At 46.9% G+C, this 16,307-nt stretch overlaps 3 protein-coding genes across 3 annotated transcripts; 2 read left to right on the top strand and 1 right to left on the bottom strand.

The window, feature by feature from the left end:
* Positions 1–361: 361 nt before the first annotated feature.
* Positions 362–1,485, top strand: LOC125532602. The gene is made up of 2 exons (XM_048696604.1): positions 362–895; positions 982–1,485. Exons 1-2 carry the CDS (start codon positions 362–364, stop codon positions 1,483–1,485), a joined length of 1,038 nt encoding a protein of 345 aa, XP_048552561.1.
* Positions 1,486–6,555: 5,070 nt separating this feature from the next.
* LOC125543898 (ATP synthase small subunit 6, mitochondrial-like) lies at positions 6,556–8,669 on the top strand. The gene is made up of 2 exons (XM_048707399.1): positions 6,556–6,861; positions 8,420–8,669. The coding sequence occupies exon 1, from the start codon at positions 6,669–6,671 to the stop codon at positions 6,846–6,848; it is 180 nt and encodes a 59-aa protein (XP_048563356.1). The 5' UTR covers positions 6,556–6,668; the 3' UTR covers positions 6,849–6,861; positions 8,420–8,669.
* Positions 8,670–9,798: 1,129 nt separating this feature from the next.
* Positions 9,799–13,314, bottom strand: LOC125543892 (wall-associated receptor kinase 3-like). The gene is made up of 4 exons (XM_048707393.1): positions 13,154–13,314; positions 12,016–12,930; positions 11,528–11,668; positions 9,799–11,195 (listed from the first exon to the last, which is right to left on the bottom strand). Exons 2-4 carry the CDS (start codon positions 12,911–12,913, stop codon positions 9,997–9,999), a joined length of 2,238 nt encoding a protein of 745 aa, XP_048563350.1. The 5' UTR covers positions 12,914–12,930; positions 13,154–13,314; the 3' UTR covers positions 9,799–9,996.
* Between the last annotated feature and the right edge of the window lie 2,993 nt (positions 13,315–16,307).

Genomic DNA, 16,307 nt, shown 5'->3' with positions numbered 1-16,307 from the left:
ATTGCTATGCTGCGGTTGCAATTTGTGGTAGGGCTAGATGTTCAAGCATGTGGTAGGCTAGATTAGTAGTAGAGTTTGAAGTTGAACCTTGTGCTTGTGTTGATTTGTGCTTAGATCTGTGATTTGTAGCTATTGGTGGTCCATTTGTAGCATGTTGTTTGTTGTAGATGTATGTTCGTGCTCATAGATTGTCCGGTATGCTTAGTGTGATAGCAATGAACCATGTGCTTAGTATGATAGTGATGAAGCATGTGCTTGCTATGATAGTGATGAACCATGTACATGTATGCTCCTGCTTTCATGGATTGTCCGGTATGTTGTGTGCTATGCTTACTGTCAATGCGTGCTACGATTGTAGGACATGACCACGCAGATGCAAGATCTTAGTCAGGCCCTTGTCCTGTCCGACAGCAAGTTTGCTCCATCATTTTTCGAGGACTCGCATCCTATGTCCGAGATGTCACCTGATTCAGAGGTGTTCGCATCTGATTCTGTCTATGTGCCAGTAGTGCTCGTTGAGAAAACTTCTGCTGCTGCTGTTGCTGCCACTGCACTCAAGGTAGCAACAACAAAGGCAAAGAAGGATGGTAGGTCGAAAAACATGAAGTGGCAGCTGTTCAAGTCCACGTTCGTGCTGAACAAGATGTGTGAGCTCATCTCTAGTGGAGTTAGGACTGACAAGGGCTTCAAGGAGATGCACTTGAACACCGTTGCGAAGCAGGTGTTCGAGTTCTGTGGGCAAGAGGTGTCTGCCACTCAGGTGTACAACCACCTAAGGAAGTGGAGAGGTCGATGGATCCAAGTGTCCAAGCTAAGAGACCTTAGCGGCGCCTCATGGGATGAGAACACTTGCTCCATAGTTTTGGAGGCAGAGCACTACGTCGGCCATGTCGCGGTTAGCTCACAGCCCTCTTCCTTTTCATACTGTCCACCATTGCCTACTCCTAATCGCAACTAACAACACTTGTGTTTCATTCTTAGGACCACCCAAGGGACGCTGAGTTCCTCAACACACCCATACAGAACTACAGCCAGATGCAGCACATTTTCTCCTTCGGGTTGGCAACTGGGAAGCATGCCATGGGCTCGGGGGAGCCTCTTGGTTCTCCCATGCCAGACTTCCCTAGGACCCCGGACATCGAGGTCCTTGATGGCCCTGACAAGCCCTTCGACAAGACATTTGACCCCGTCCATGATAGGAAGAGGAAGAGAGGAGGCCTGATGGAGGAGGAGATCAATGTCTTTTACAGCATGACTGAGGCGGTGAAGGAGATGACAACAGCCATCAGGGAGTGCAAGCCCCTCGACATCCACCCTGACCTGTATGGCGCTGTCATGACCCAGGATGGCTTCAGCGACGAGGCTCTCATGGCAGCTCTCAGCCACCTGCTTGACAACAAGGCCCAGGGTGTTGGGTTCGTTGCCATGGCAGACACTCACAGGGTGTTGTGGCTCAGGAGCTGGCTGGGCAAGCACTACTACTGAGTAGTGCTGCCTGTGAGCGTGCATGATCCCCGACGGCGATGGTGGTGGCTACGACGATAATGATGACAACTTACATTTTGTGTAGCTAGGGCTGAAAAACTATTTGATGGTATGTATATTTTGGTGAGATGGTATATACTAACCCCACACGCTGATGGTGAACTTGCGGTGGTAGGACGACACCCTCTTTTGGATGTGGTGGTAGGTTAAAACTAAGGTAGTGTTAGGTAGAACTTGCTATGTCGTATGATCATGCATGCTTTACTTCTTCTCTTCTGCTCCATTGTTGTTTGTGTGCTACTTTGCGTGCTACTTGTGTGCTCCATTGATTTGCTTCTTCAACTCTTGCTCTTGTGCATTTCTAGGGCAAGTGGTATGCCGTGTTCATCGGTAAGGCTCCAGGGGTTTACAGTTCATGGGAAGAAGGCAGTGCACAAGTGGCATCATATAGCAACAACAGTCATAGAGGGTTCAAGATTAGGCAGACAGTAGAACAAGCTTACTCCGACTAGGTGCGAAAGCACGGAGGCAGCAGCGTTGGCAGTGGCAAGGTTGGAGTTGTTAAAGTGGAAGGTGCTAAGGTGGATCGTCAGTTTGGCGGCTGAAGCTAAAGAACTTCATTATCTTCGCCTAGTTCATCGCCATTGCTGTGTTGTGGCGTTGGTGTGCTAGGTGTGATCATTATGGGTAAGCTCACCAATTAGGGTACAAGGTAAGCACATCATGTACGCCGTATGCAACCAAACGTCATGTTCATGTGCCGCTTGGGCCAATGCAGGCAACCGAACAAATAGCACTTGTGTATTACCTAATGCAGGGACAAGATGCAGGCAACCAAACAACTTGCAGATGGCATGTTTTTGCTCAGTCAAACTAGGTTGAGAAGTGTATGCGATGCATGAACTGTTCACAACTTGAACCAAACACGCCTCTACATGCTGAAATTCAGTATGGTTTGGTTAGTTGCGAAATGGAAACCTGGAACGTAAACTACTCGTGTTGTGTGTTAACCTTTGAATGTTTCGCTTGGCTCTTTTCCCAGTATTATTATTTAGATTTCATTATGAGATACAACAATCGTGAAACCCTGCCTTTGTTTATGTAATAGGCCGGGTATACCGGCGCGTTTGACTATGGAGAACCCCAAAAGTGTGTCCCCTATCATTTGACCTTGTGCCTATAGGAGGAGGGCCAAGGTAAGGCTGGCCATAGTGGGGGTAACATAATCAGTAACATGCGCTTGGGACTAGCAAACATGCTTATGTGGCACACAATTAAATAAAAGAGAGAGGGTTAGAGTAACATAGATAGATACCGTATCATGTTAAATGCTAGGCTACTTTGTGTGATGCATGGCAATAAATATGACCATCTATGATATTACTTTATGATACTATGCACTATTGAGATAGTATCATATGCATGATACTAGTATATATTACTCCCCACTATGAGTAGCCTAAATATACTCGGGCCTAGTTTGACAACACAATAAATCAGTATTCCAATGTCTGGTCAATTAATACTACAGATTCCAAAAGGCACATTTTCTTTCTCAGTTTGGTCAAGGAAAAGGAGGTCATGACCCTATTTAAAATACTACAAAACACTACAATGTTTGTGCTACTACGAATTATAAAAGCAGTGGTATTTATATTGATGTCAAACACATCAAAGTGTTAGTTTTCTTTAATCATCAAAGTGTTAGTGACCCCGGAACGTGGGAACCAAGGACCAACCCACTACCGGTTCGAGTGAAGTCTATTTTAAACCTTGAGATTGTAGGGCACGACGCAAATAAACCCCAACGTCTAAATCCCTGAAATCTGTACTCTGACCTTACTTATCCCGGTCGTTTTTGACCTTTAAGCCGCATCCAAATGGGGGATTCCTACTTGGCTCCGAAAAGGCCGGGATGTATGAGTTATACAGCATATGCTTGTGGGACCTGCTCGTGGCCGCCGCCGGCGACTGCATATGCCTCCTCGAACTCCGCTGCTGCAGCCAAGCTGTTCGACGAAATGCCCGTCGCTGCTGCTGGATCGATGCATGCACGTATGCACCACTGCTGAATCGTTGCAGTCCGCCGAGACGCAAGTACCCATACAAAGGAAAGAACAAGACATACGTACAACTGTACAAGTTAGCTTCAACATACAGTGTTGATTGATTCCGGCTGGATACGAAAGCAACTGGAGCCAGCTTCGCGTGGGAGCAGTTTCATCGCACTCGTCGGAGCATGCAGTGCAAGTGCGCGTGCGACTGCGTAGGGGAGGAACTAGCGCATCGAGGACTGCTACGTCATCACCTGCGACTGCATGGCGATCTAGAGCGGCTGGATAAGTACCAGCATCGCCATGGGCATGCTATTGCATAATATGGAACACGAATATATCGTCCGACAGATAGAGCGGGATGGTCCGGCAGTCTGCTCGGTTTGCTGCTCGAACCCTCGTCGGCGACTTTTATTTTTTGCCTGAAACCCTCCAGTATTTCTTTCTCCAACACACTAACAAGAAACGATCCACATATGTGTACACTGACATGGCAATATTTAATTTGGTCAAAGTCAACAATCCCGAACTCACTGTGCCACGTCACCAAATCCCCTCCCAATACAGAGTGAAGGTTCATTTAGGGCAGGATCAAAGAGGACAGGGTACAAACTTCAGGGATTAGAACGTAAGAGTTCGTTTCGGACGAGCCTTACAATCTCAAGATTTAAATCAGACTTTACTCCTGCTGGTTCTTAGATACACGCGACGTACATATTTTGACAGGGGAAGGCAACGAACATGCCATCCGAGGGTTTCACCGTACTGGCACTAGCGGCGGTTTTCTCTAGCGCCTCCGGCTTTCAACCTTTCTTCTTCGTGCTTCTCTCATTCTCAGCACACTTATGCTTGTATTCAACATTGTAGTTTGAATCCAAATCCCAAACTCTAGTGAATCCCTGTGAGATGCTAACACAAAGTTACTAAAACGGTGGTTTTTAAGAGCATCTCCAGCCACGTCCCCAACACCCCCCCCCCCCCCCCCCCCCCCCCGCGGCGATTTTGTAGCGCCGGCAGGCGAAAATTGGTCCAGTCGTGCCTCCAGAATCCCGTTTTTCGCTAGGTTGGGCCGAAATTGGGACCGGCGGACCCAGGTCGAACCCGACGCGCTGGGGGGCGTCTGGGAGCGCCGGGGCGAGCGATTTTGGTGCGAACTAGCCGCGGGCCCGTTGCGTGAGCGACAGTCGCCTCGTCGTCCTCACAACGCCTCGGTTTCCCGCGGGGAATCAATGCCAAGGCTGCCGCCGGTCAGCCTTCCATTGATTCCTCACGGGCGAAGTGGCGACGGCCCCCCTCCCGCCACGCGTACACACGGCCCCCGGCTATAAAAGCGACGCCTCCCCCTCGCCTCTGGTCACACCCCGCCGTGCTCTGCCTCTCTCTCCCCGTGCGCACCCGCCGTTGACGATCCTCTCTCCCCAAGCCCAACATCGACGATGGGCGAGCGATTCCCCGGCGACGCGGCGGCGGCCAACGGCTTCGGCCGACGCTCGCTGCACGCGTGGGAGGTGTATCTTCTCTTCGAGGCGAACATCCCGGCGCCGCCTGACATGCGCGCAGGGCCGGGCGGGTGGAGGCTCAGCGCCGGTGGCGCCCCCATTCCCCCGGTGCCCGACGTCAACGCGCGCGCCGACTACTTCGCTGACGAGGTAGACCACATGCGGGCGTCACTGACGGAGGAGCAGCGCCCTCCCGCAGTACACCGCTGACAACCATGAGGCGTGGGCGGCGTACTTCCAGCACCGGCTGGCCTCCACCAACGGGGCGCCGGTGGTGGGGGTGTCAAGAATAGTCTGTGGTGGGGCGACCCCGGCCGCACGCTGCACGAGGTTCTGTAGCACCTCGAGGGCGGCAACGACCCGCCGCTGACATACCCTGACGTGGCTGCCGCCCCGGTCCCCCGCCGGAGCGCTGGGCAATGGATGCCCAGGAGGTTCAGCTCCTCCTTGTCCTCGTCCTCTCACTCCTCATCCCGCTCCTCTTCCCACTCGCCTTGCTCGCCGGCGGTGTTCGGTGTCAAGGCCGAGCCCGCAACGGAGACGCCGCTCGGCCGGCGCACCCGCAGCGTCGGCATCGTCATCAACGAGGGCGGCGGGCGCGCCTCCTCCTCGGCTCCTCCCCACTACGTCAAACCGAAGATGGAGGGGGCTCGCCGTCGTCAAGACGGAGCCGGGGCTCGCGGGCGACGTGAAGGAGGAGCTCGACGACGTGGCTGCCTTGAAGTGGGCGCGGACGGAGCTGCAGCGCCAGTGCTGCGCCTACGAGCAATTCGCCGCTTTGGCGCCGTGGCCACGACAAGGGAGGTGTTGTCGTCCTCGATGATGACAGCGACGCCACCGCCGGTCCGCCAGGACGACGTCGGGCAGGGATCCAGCAGGGGCGCCCGCGTCAAGGAGGAGAAGGACGACGAGGACGACAACAGGGATGGCGGCGACGTCGACGACTTCGCCGCGCTCAGCGAGTTCTTCATTCCGTAGTTGTAGTGCAGCCATTTTTTTACTAAACTTTGCTATGTAATGTGATGTTCGCCGAACTTTAGCCGAATCTTTGTTCAGTTTACCGAACTTTAGCCGAATTCTTTTTTTTTTAAAAAAACCGCCTTCTGGGGCGACCCTGGGGCCAACGGCTGGGAACCCGAAAACCCTCACGCCGATTTTTAGCGTCGCCTCGCCCCCAGGCGGCGATTTACGCGCCCCCTGGGGGACCAATGGCTGGAGATGCTCTAACATTTAGCTGCCAAACGCAGCCTCAATTTTGTTTTCGAGCAGCCTCAGTGGTTCCTAAGATTAATCCTTTTCTCCTCTTCCTTCGAAGAAGAAAAAAGAGCATCCTGTTCTTCTTTTCTTTGTTTTGAGAAAAATATCATCTTGTTCTTGAGAAAAGAAGTCTATCTGGGCCGGAAGTTCAGGAACGCATCGAAGCCCAAACACCAGCCCGCATGGCGTGGCCCACGAGAAGCCCACCCAGCCGGCCACCACGACTGACTCAACCCAACCCACAGCCAGCCACTCCTCTTCTTTCCCCTCACCCCCCGTCCACGCCGCAACGCAACCGAGAGAGAGAACCAGATCTTGGCGGACTCGAATCCAATCCAATCCAAGGCGGAGGTCGAGATCAAACCCACCGGAGATGAAGTTCTTCTCGGCGTTCGACCCGTGGCCGGTGTTCTTCCGCCGGGAGTGGGGCCGCACCTGGCCCTTCATCGCCGGCTTCGCCGTCACGGGGGCCGTCATCACCAAGATGACCGCCGGCTTCACCGAGGAGGACCTCAAGAACTCCAAGTTCGTCCAGGCGCACAAGAAGAAGTAGTCACCGCCGCCAGGTATCCCCCCGCCCCTCCCCTCCTTCGATCCGTCCTTGGGTAGGTAGATGCGTGGATCTGCCGGCTGCTTGTTCTCGTCGTAGATCTGGGTTGGGTTGGGAGAGATTGGCGTACGATTCGCCTTCACACGTAGATGGCTGGTGCCGGAGTCTTGATCGTTGGGCTGCGGCGACTGCGGGGAATCGGTGGAGTCGTTTGGGATCTGGAGTAGCATGAGGGAGACGCAACACGAGGTGTCCCATGTTGAGAAATGCTTCTAATTAATTGAGCGCTGCATGATCTGTGGAACATCGGATCGCTTGAACCGATTAGACGATGGATCTGCGGTGTGGGTTGGCCCAAGTAGAGGAATGGGCAAGTGAGTTCATCAACCCCTGTCTGTGGGATAAGAGGGGAAGGGCGGATGAGGGGGACGCCGCATGATGGTTTTCTGTTGAGAAATGGTTTATTGTAATCTGTTGAACTCCGCGTGGTCTGTGGAACATCGGGTTACTTGAATCGATTGGTTTCGTCCAAGTAGAGGAATGGGCGAGTTAGTGCATTGATTCAAGTCTCTGGCTTTACTCGTGCCATTCCGACCTCATGGATGCCATTGTAATTCTATCAAATGTGTTCTTTTCTTGCTCAAATATACTGCATTGGATTCCCAACGTGTGTTATCATCCTTGCTGCACACTTCCATCAATACTCCAGAATCTTAGTCATGTGGTTGCAGACCTGCTCCTAATTGGTGCATCCTCTGTTATTCTTCAGAAACTAAGCATACGAGAGAATTATTCTTTCAGCAAGCTAAGGGCTATTTCTGTTTTGCAAGTTGTAGTGACGCAAAAAGGATTCAATGTCCCTAGTATCTTGTAGCCTATGACAGCACTGCCTGACCCACTGATGACAATAGCACCATTGTTTCGGAGTTATTTCTCACCACATTAACGATTTAGAGCACTACCTTCTACTATATATGTGGTCACTCTAGCTCTTTTGGTACTATGATGTTGTTATATTATCCTGTGTTCACTCTGGTCCCATTTTCTTAAATTATCATCATTTCTATGTAGTGTGGAGAAAGTTCAGTTGGTACACCAATTGGCTCTTTCTATTATTTTGAATTTTCTATATGCCATCAAACCAAAAGATGACAAGCAGATGATCTTCCTTGTGCCAAAATACCGGAATGCATTGAGATTTATCTGACTATATGTGAAACTCTGTTTGGTCTTCTATATATGATGAGCCTTTCCGTGGGATTGAATTGTTATGAGCATATGAATATATATACCTTGGTCACTGCAGGGAATTTTAGCTGCCTTAATGTTAGAGCTTTCATTTGTAACTGACTGTTAAAATGTGCATATCACTTTGGATTAATTTTTGCTGTGGCAATGAAAACCTATGCCTGCTTCGGCTAAATCTGATATCGTAGCCAGCATGATTTCTGCTAAAAGAGGACTCGGTGTTTGCGCCCTTTGCTTCATACAAGTCGTAGGGTTTTAGAAATATTTGTATGCCCTTAGTACTTTGCTATCAAGTTACTGAATACTCAACATTACTCTACTGGCAGGTCACAGGGGCAGCAGCTGAGTTACCGGCATGTGTCCTTGATGCGGCGAGCCAGTCCTCACCCTCACTATTGTGATTGAACTTTATGTTTTTTGTTCAAATCCAACTGCGTGCATTTTTGCTGCTCTGGTTTGTAATGTAATAAGCGACATTTGAATCGTCGAATCCAAGAAAAAAACGGCTTCGGATAAAGTAGCTGCCATGGGTCACTCTGTCTATGCACAATGAATAGCTCTCTGTTTTGTTTTGCAGATCTGTTACCGTGTGTGGTTTGCTTTATTCCAGTGTTTGTTTTGGTACTACCTCCGTTTCAGTTTACAAGTCCTACGCGTATACCTACGTTGTCAATTTTATCACCTTAATATAAACTATACAACACAAAAATTATACGATTTTAAAATAGAACATCTAAAGTTTATATTGATATATTTTTTGTAATATATGACTTACATTAGGTTGGTCAAATTGACGACCTAGGGGCACGGGCACGCCCTGTAAACTGAGAGAGAGGTAGTAGTTGATACTGCTGATTACTGCCATTGGTCGTTAAGAGCATTTACTTGCTTACGCTGGTTGAATCTTAATTGCTGGATTTCAGGAAAAGCTTGATCAACTTGATGATCTCCAATCAAGTTTAATTCTGCTTAAATTTATTATCTTGAAGTAAGTTTAATTGTAGTCATGCCTCCCAGGCTCCCGTGCAAGGAACTGAATTTGAATTCTGTAAATAATTTAGCCATCTGTTTTCCAAAATACATGAAGTGTAAGGTATGTACATAGTCTATCCCAGATACAACTCTGGCACTTGTTTGTTTATAAACTTGCTACTTGAATGTTTAAAATTTTGAAACTTCTACAACATTTTGTAAATTAGAAAGAGCAATAAGAATACACCTACTACATCTAGAAAAAGGTGCACATACCATACGGGTGTGCCGCCCTTTTTATTTACAATAATATTACTACCACAAAACATTGTCGGAGTAGCCCGGGTTTCACTATCCTCAAACTACCACAAAACATTGGCCGAGTGTGCACCCTCGACAGGGTGAGGCACTTTGTTGACCTCCTTTTTTTGCCCCATACGCAAGAGCCGCGATTCACTATCATCAAATGAATCAACAGTATATGAGTTCCAAGCATTCATGCGCAACGAAAGCAAACTACCTTAGGCGTTCATGGTTTCGCTTACACGGACTAACAGTGAAATTCTCTGAAAGTAAAGTTGGAATTAGCAAAAGCAGACGCCTACACCTACACGGACAAGAGTGAAATTGTCTGAAAGTAAAGTTGGAATAAGCAAAAGCAGACGAGGAAGTACTGGAAGTTAAGAATTTTACATGACCACCATTCCACCAAGCTGTCAGCAGTTTCCACATGTCAGCAAAAAGTTCATCCCTTTTGTTAAAATCCAATCCAACCAATTATCTGTAACCAGATCAAATACACATAGAACACGTTCGAGAATGCCAGTCAGGGGGGAAATACACATGGTAACAATGTTCAGAAAGAAACATGTATCTAAAGAAGCTATGCACGCAAGTGCTAGTAGCTTAATGGAGTATCTAATTGCCTTCGTCACCTAGCATAATATGAACTTCCTGGATTTATGTGTTGGTTCTCATTTTCTCCCATAGAATAGTCAGATTCTATTTCCTGAACACCGGTGCAATCTCCACCTAGAAGGCTCTCTCTATCCGTCTCCACGCCCACCCGCACCCAGGGATACATTGGAAGCTTTCTCAATCTGCCGAGCTCATTAGCAACCTCTTTCATCGAGGGCCTGCTGTCACCACACATATCTAGGCATTTCTTTGCTAGGTCTGCAAGTCCTTTCAGCAACTCCATGCTCTCTTGTTCTTTCACGTGTTTGACCAACACTGCATCAAGATTGTTCTCCTTCATGGCAGACAGGAAAGTCGATGATAAGATCTTTTGTGTGTCAGACCCTTCAAGCTTTAGTGGCAATTGGCCTGTGAGGATCTCCAAAAGGATAACTCCAAAGCTATACACATCGCTTTTAGCTGTCAACTGACACGTTTGCAGGTATTCAGGATCAAGGTATCCACACGTACCTTGAAGTATTGTGAGAAATTGCTCTTCGTCGGATGGGGCTAGTACCGAGGCTCCAAAGTCCGATACCTTGGCCATGTGGTTGTCATCAAGAAGAATGTTGGAAGTTTTTACATCACCATGAATAACAGGGGGAGATGCATAGGAGTGTAGGAAGCTGAGTCCTTCCGCTGCTTCATGAGAAATTCTTAAGAGATTGCTGAAGGAGATATGTGATGACCGGTTCTTTCCATGAATATACTCGAAAAGTGTACCATTTAGAACAAACTCATATACTAGAATTGGAACTTCCACCTCAAGGCAACAACCTAAGAGTTTCACAATGTTCTTGTGATTAATTTGGGATAAAATGAGCAACTCTTGGCCAAATTCCTTCTTTTGCCTTTCATCAACTAATGCACATCTTTTAATTGCAACCGTCATGTTGTTCTTCAATATCCCTTTGTAGACTGTTCCATGACCTCCTTTTCCAAGTATTCTGGTACTGTCAAAGTTGTTGGTGGCATGTATGAGCTCAGCTTCTGAAAATATAGTGAAAGCAAGACCTTTCTCAGATTTCATCCTATCAAACAAAAGCAACCCTCCATGTTGGCGGAAATACTCCCTCTTAACTTTTTCCAATTTTCTCTTCTGGATTATCATTTGTCCCCAAAATACAGTGATCATGGCGATAATGATTGCCCCAAATAATCCTAGTGTAACTCCTGCATACATAACGATATGGGATGAGACGACTATTTGATGGAGAGAGAGAGAGAGAGAGAGAGAGAGAGATAGTTGGTGTTCTTTCGCTAACAAAATATGTATTATTAGTTTCAAAATTTACGGTTAGTGAATGGGACACAAATAATTAAGGTCTTCGTCTATTTCTCATGTCCAAATCCACACACTGATCCTCATCTGACGTCTTAAGTAAGAATATCAAATAACTAGCACCATAAATTAGACAAAAGGAAAACCCAACAGACTTAAAGTTCAAGGGATAGGAAACAAAGTAATGTTTTTAGCTAGATGATCTCATTTCTTTTTGTGTTACCTAGTATTAAGCCGATATCAGGGCTGCATGTATTGTCTTCCATTTTTCTTCCTACTCGACAAGAACACCGGTATCCTCCAATTGTATTGTGGCAAGTGCCTCCTGAAGGACATGGGTTCTTGTTACTACATTCGTCGACATCTGCAGTAAGATGGGCAAAACTAACTAAATATTAGAATTTTGGCATAGTAGTAACATTTATATATATTCATAGTGCAATTTTATTGACATTTGTGTGTATACACATTCAATACAAAGATAGTCCACCGGTTTCTTCTTTACAATGTGTATTATTATTATTTCAAAAGTCAAACTTTTGTATCTTTGACCAAGTTCATAGAAAATTAGCAATAACTAAATACTAAACAAATAAAATATGAAAATATAATTCATGACAGATTTTGTATTGTAAACTTGTCAAAGATAGAGAAAGTTTGACATCCATCTTAGTATTAAAAAATGATGGAGTAATTAGTAGATTACCGTACCTTGGCATCCACCGTGGAGATAAGCATTGCCTTTGTACCCCTGCGAGCAGTTGCACATATAGCCGGAATCATTGACGGAATCCACGCACACGCTGTTGCTGCTGAGGCATGCGTAGGTCGTATTCCGTCGTGCGTCGTCGCATGACTTTGCATCTCTCACAGCCCAATCAACCACCATGGGCACCCGCCCACGGTGCGTGTCGTTGAAGGTGGTGTTGCCGACGTACGAGGTGCTGAAGTTGAAGGCCGCGGCCTCCATGAGCACCGCGTAGCTGCACCGGTTGAACTCCCAGATCCGGCTCGTGTTGACGGAGCTGGAGAAGTTGGTGTCGTAGTAGTACATGCGCTTGGGTATCATGGTCTGGGAGCAGCCCATGCCGGCGCAGGACCCGTCCACCAGGTCCGACAGGTTGCGGCACGTGGCGACGCCCATCCCCTGATACCCCGTGCCGGCGAAGTCGGACATGATGCCCAGGGCGTTGCACCCGATGACCGTGAATCTGTTCTCGACGTCGGAGAGCCGGTAGACGGAGGTAGGCCCTCCGTTCTGGCTCTCGTGATAGCCGAGATGCTCCATGCTCCTCGTGGAGTTGTTGTAGCAGAAAGCCTCGATGTAGTTGAGCACCCGGGCGGTGCTGTGGGTGAGGGAGATGTCCAGCACCTCAAAGATGGCCTTGAACGGCTTGGGCTTGAGGGCGCCGTCTCTAACCTCGCAGCTGAGGTCGAAGACTTCTGCGAGCGAGCAGTTGGGGATATTGGGATCGATGCCGAATGGGTACGGTATCTCGACATCGCCGCACCGCCTTCGGCAGTTTGAGCTAGGGACCTCAGCCCCAAAGGCATGCTGTGCCCCAAGAAGTATGAGACCAAGAAGGCCAAGCTGCAACAAGACGTGCATATTCTTGGGCTTGAGATCTACAACAAAGTAAACAACACTGGCTAAGCCCATACTTCAGTTCATATATATGTCGCCTAGCTAGGCCAGTGAGCTTCTTGTATGGTCACAAAGTAAAGCACGGCAAGAAAAGCAGAATGGATCTGATGATAAACATAGCTAAACTCTGGCTTGAGCAGCATACTCAACACAAGCGTGGAGAAGATGATATATTTCGAAAACATATTACAGCATAGAACTCACCTGATATATCTTGGAGAAGCCGCACGTATCTTGGAGGAGCCGCTCTCTCGTGCTCGCTCGAGAATTAATTTGTGCTTGCTCCGGAAGTCCCTCTGTGCTAATTGTGTTGTGAAGAACAGCCAACGGTAGCAGGTAGGCGCACACGAGGACGACGACGTAGAGCTCTCTTATCTTAAACGGCGGACTTGTCAAAAAGTCTATGGCCAGCGGCAGGTCGACTAGTCAAAAAGTCAATACGCACGCAGCTACTTGCATGGGCAAACGGCGGACTTCTCTTTTGCAAAGAAGAATAAGCGGAAGTGGAGAGATCTCATGGTCAGCGTCCAAAAAACGGTTTCCCACCGTACGTCGACGGACGTCCCTGCCTGTCTTGGCCGTCCAAAACCTTGAGATTCGTGCATTTCTCACCCATGTTGATATTACATTATGAATTTGCGCATGGCGGATTTCTCCTTTTGCCTGGCGGCGCCGTGGTAAGCCGAGACGGGTCGCAGTCGGCCGGCCTCGCCGTGGTAAAGCCTCGTGGGATGGGAGTACACTACTGGTAACAAATTTCTGTTTTGGTTTCATTATTGTTAGGTAGCCAGGCACTCAAAGGACGTTCAAATCATTCCACTCGCCGCGCGTGTGGGAGCATGCATTCATACCCAATGGGCGCGCTTGCCTTTTGACTATATATAAGCTGTAGTAGTACAAAATTAGCACGTACTGTATTTGTGTGTGCGTTTTTCTGGAACCAGTAGCACATAGACAAGAGGCGAGCCAGCTGGATAAGCCCGGCCCAGGGGAGATGTCAGACGACCACGGACGGGAAGCGCACATAGTTATTTCTGCATAGTAACATGCATGTATGGATGAATCACAAAGCATTGAGGACCAATTTAGGCTTTTCTTTTTTCTTTTTTCATGATATTTTTGTATTTTTATTTTAAAAAGTTTATCAGAAGTAGAAAAACACTTCAAACGTAACAAAAAATTACATCAAGATTTCTGGATTACCAAATGACCACTATGCTGTTGTCCCTTTGATATCGAAGCTGGCATGACCTTCTGATGACAATGGCAAGTCCTTGTACACGTGCCCCTAAGTACGAAAGCCCCAAAGACGTAAAGTCGTCGTCATTGAAGCCTTAGATCGAGACAAAGTACATGGCACCAGATCTCGTTTTCATGCATGCATGGCGAGAAATCTTGACCTTCCCGCCCTAACAAGACGACAATATCTACATTGAAGGGAAAACAATGAAGTGTATTCCATTAACTCGTAATGATTAATGTATGCTCAGTTCGAATTTAAACCAAGCATCGATCACAATTGTAGTACTAACAGCTAAACTGCATACAAAAGACAACCTTCGAAAAACAAGTACCACACGTCCAAAAAATTTCTATTATTAATCTACTCCCTCCGTCCCATAATATAAAAACGGTTTTTACACGTGTAGTGTTAAAAAACGTTCTTATATTTTGAGACAGAGAAAATACTTATTAAGACACAACGAAACTATTGTAGGTACTATAGGGATGGCTAAAGTAGCTAATTGACGATGTCGGCGTTGATCACAGTCGATGAGCTCGAGTTCTCCTGCTGCTCCTCTGTGTTGCGGGCCGACGCTTTGGATAGGCACTCGACCAGCGCCACCCGCGCGCTGGCGCACGCGGAGGCGCCCGGTGGCGGTTCCTGCACCCAGCATGTGGCGGCCATCGCCTCGAGCTTATCCCTGCATTCGGTGTTGGCGCAGTTCAAACCCTTGACGATCCGGTCGACGTCGATCACGTTCGCCGTCGCAATGGCCGATGGTGTTGCTGTTGCGCTCTCCATGACGACGAGAGCGAGAGGTGGGTGCTCGAACTTAGGTACGAGAAGAACTTGCTAGGGCGTGATGAAAGAGTCGATGTCGCGGTGGCCGGGATTCTATCGACGGTTTTCTCCTACGTACTACGTATTTGTGTGCTCTTTTCCCTTGTATTTATCGGCGCACGAACGTGCTGTATATATGTACATGAACTTGACTCGAGCTAGTATTTGTTTCCGTCTCGGAAACTATTCTAACAGTAGTTCCTTCCAACCACGTGAAAAATAGTTCATTGCAGCGCAAGTCGCTGAGTTTTGTACGGGGAGGTGTATACGTATTACGTAGAGCACGTCCCGTAGCGTCGATGTGTGAAGCAGCGTGACTGCTTACGTCGTGCCTGCAAAAAAAAGTGACTGCTTACGTCGGCCTTGACCGCTCGAAATAACGCGAATAACCGTCTCCAAATTTTATTTTCTCCTTTTGGTTTATTTTATGTTAAAATATTTCAGGATTACTAAAGGGTATTAAAATTTTCAAAAAATTTGTGAATTGTGAAATTCAAAAAGCTGTTCCTGATTTAAAGAATGTTCACGATTTCACGGATTGAACATTTTTTAAATTTTATTGAGTTTATTTATTTTTATTAAAAAATATTTATGAGCATTATTTAACAATGGTGTTTTTTTTGTATTGGATTAACAGATTTTGAATTTGATGAACAAAATTCGTATTGATAACATTTTTTGTGAAGAACTTATGAACCAAATTTCAATTCAATGAACAAATTTTGAAATTGATGAACATTTTTTGAAAATGGTGAACAAAACTCTAATTTTATGAGCAACTTTTTAGTCTGATAAACAAACATTGAATTTTGATGAACTCTTTTATAAATCCGATGAACATTTATTGAATTATTGAATATTTTTTACATTGATGAACATTTTCTGAAATAGATGAACAAAAAAAGTTTTGCAAATTTGAAATGAAAATTCACAAAAAAGTGAATATGTAAAGAAGAAAAAAATAAAAAATAAAAATGAAAACATAAGAGGAAAGAAAAGAAAAAAGAAAAAGAAAGAAGAAAGGAAAATGGGCCGGCACATACGAACGCCCAGCGCGCGGAGGGGGTGTGCACCAGGACACTCGCAAGCACCTATCCACCGTATAGGATCCCCCGCCTGTTTCTTTTCTACTCTTGCAGGTAAGATTTGTTCGAAGGCAAACTTTATAAAGTTTGAACAAGTTTATAGGAAAAATCTGACGTTAACAATAAGAAATCAATATCATTACATGGATCATAAAACTAATTTTCATAGTATTATATAATTTTAAATTGTAGATGGTGATTTTTTTCA

This window comes from Triticum urartu, chromosome 1 (genome assembly GCF_003073215.2).
Source record: "Triticum urartu cultivar G1812 chromosome 1, Tu2.1, whole genome shotgun sequence".
Taxonomy (NCBI): Eukaryota; Viridiplantae; Streptophyta; class Magnoliopsida; order Poales; family Poaceae; genus Triticum; species Triticum urartu.
Note: the sequence above shows the minus strand (reverse complement) of the source record. Positions and strands in the feature narration are given on the sequence as shown.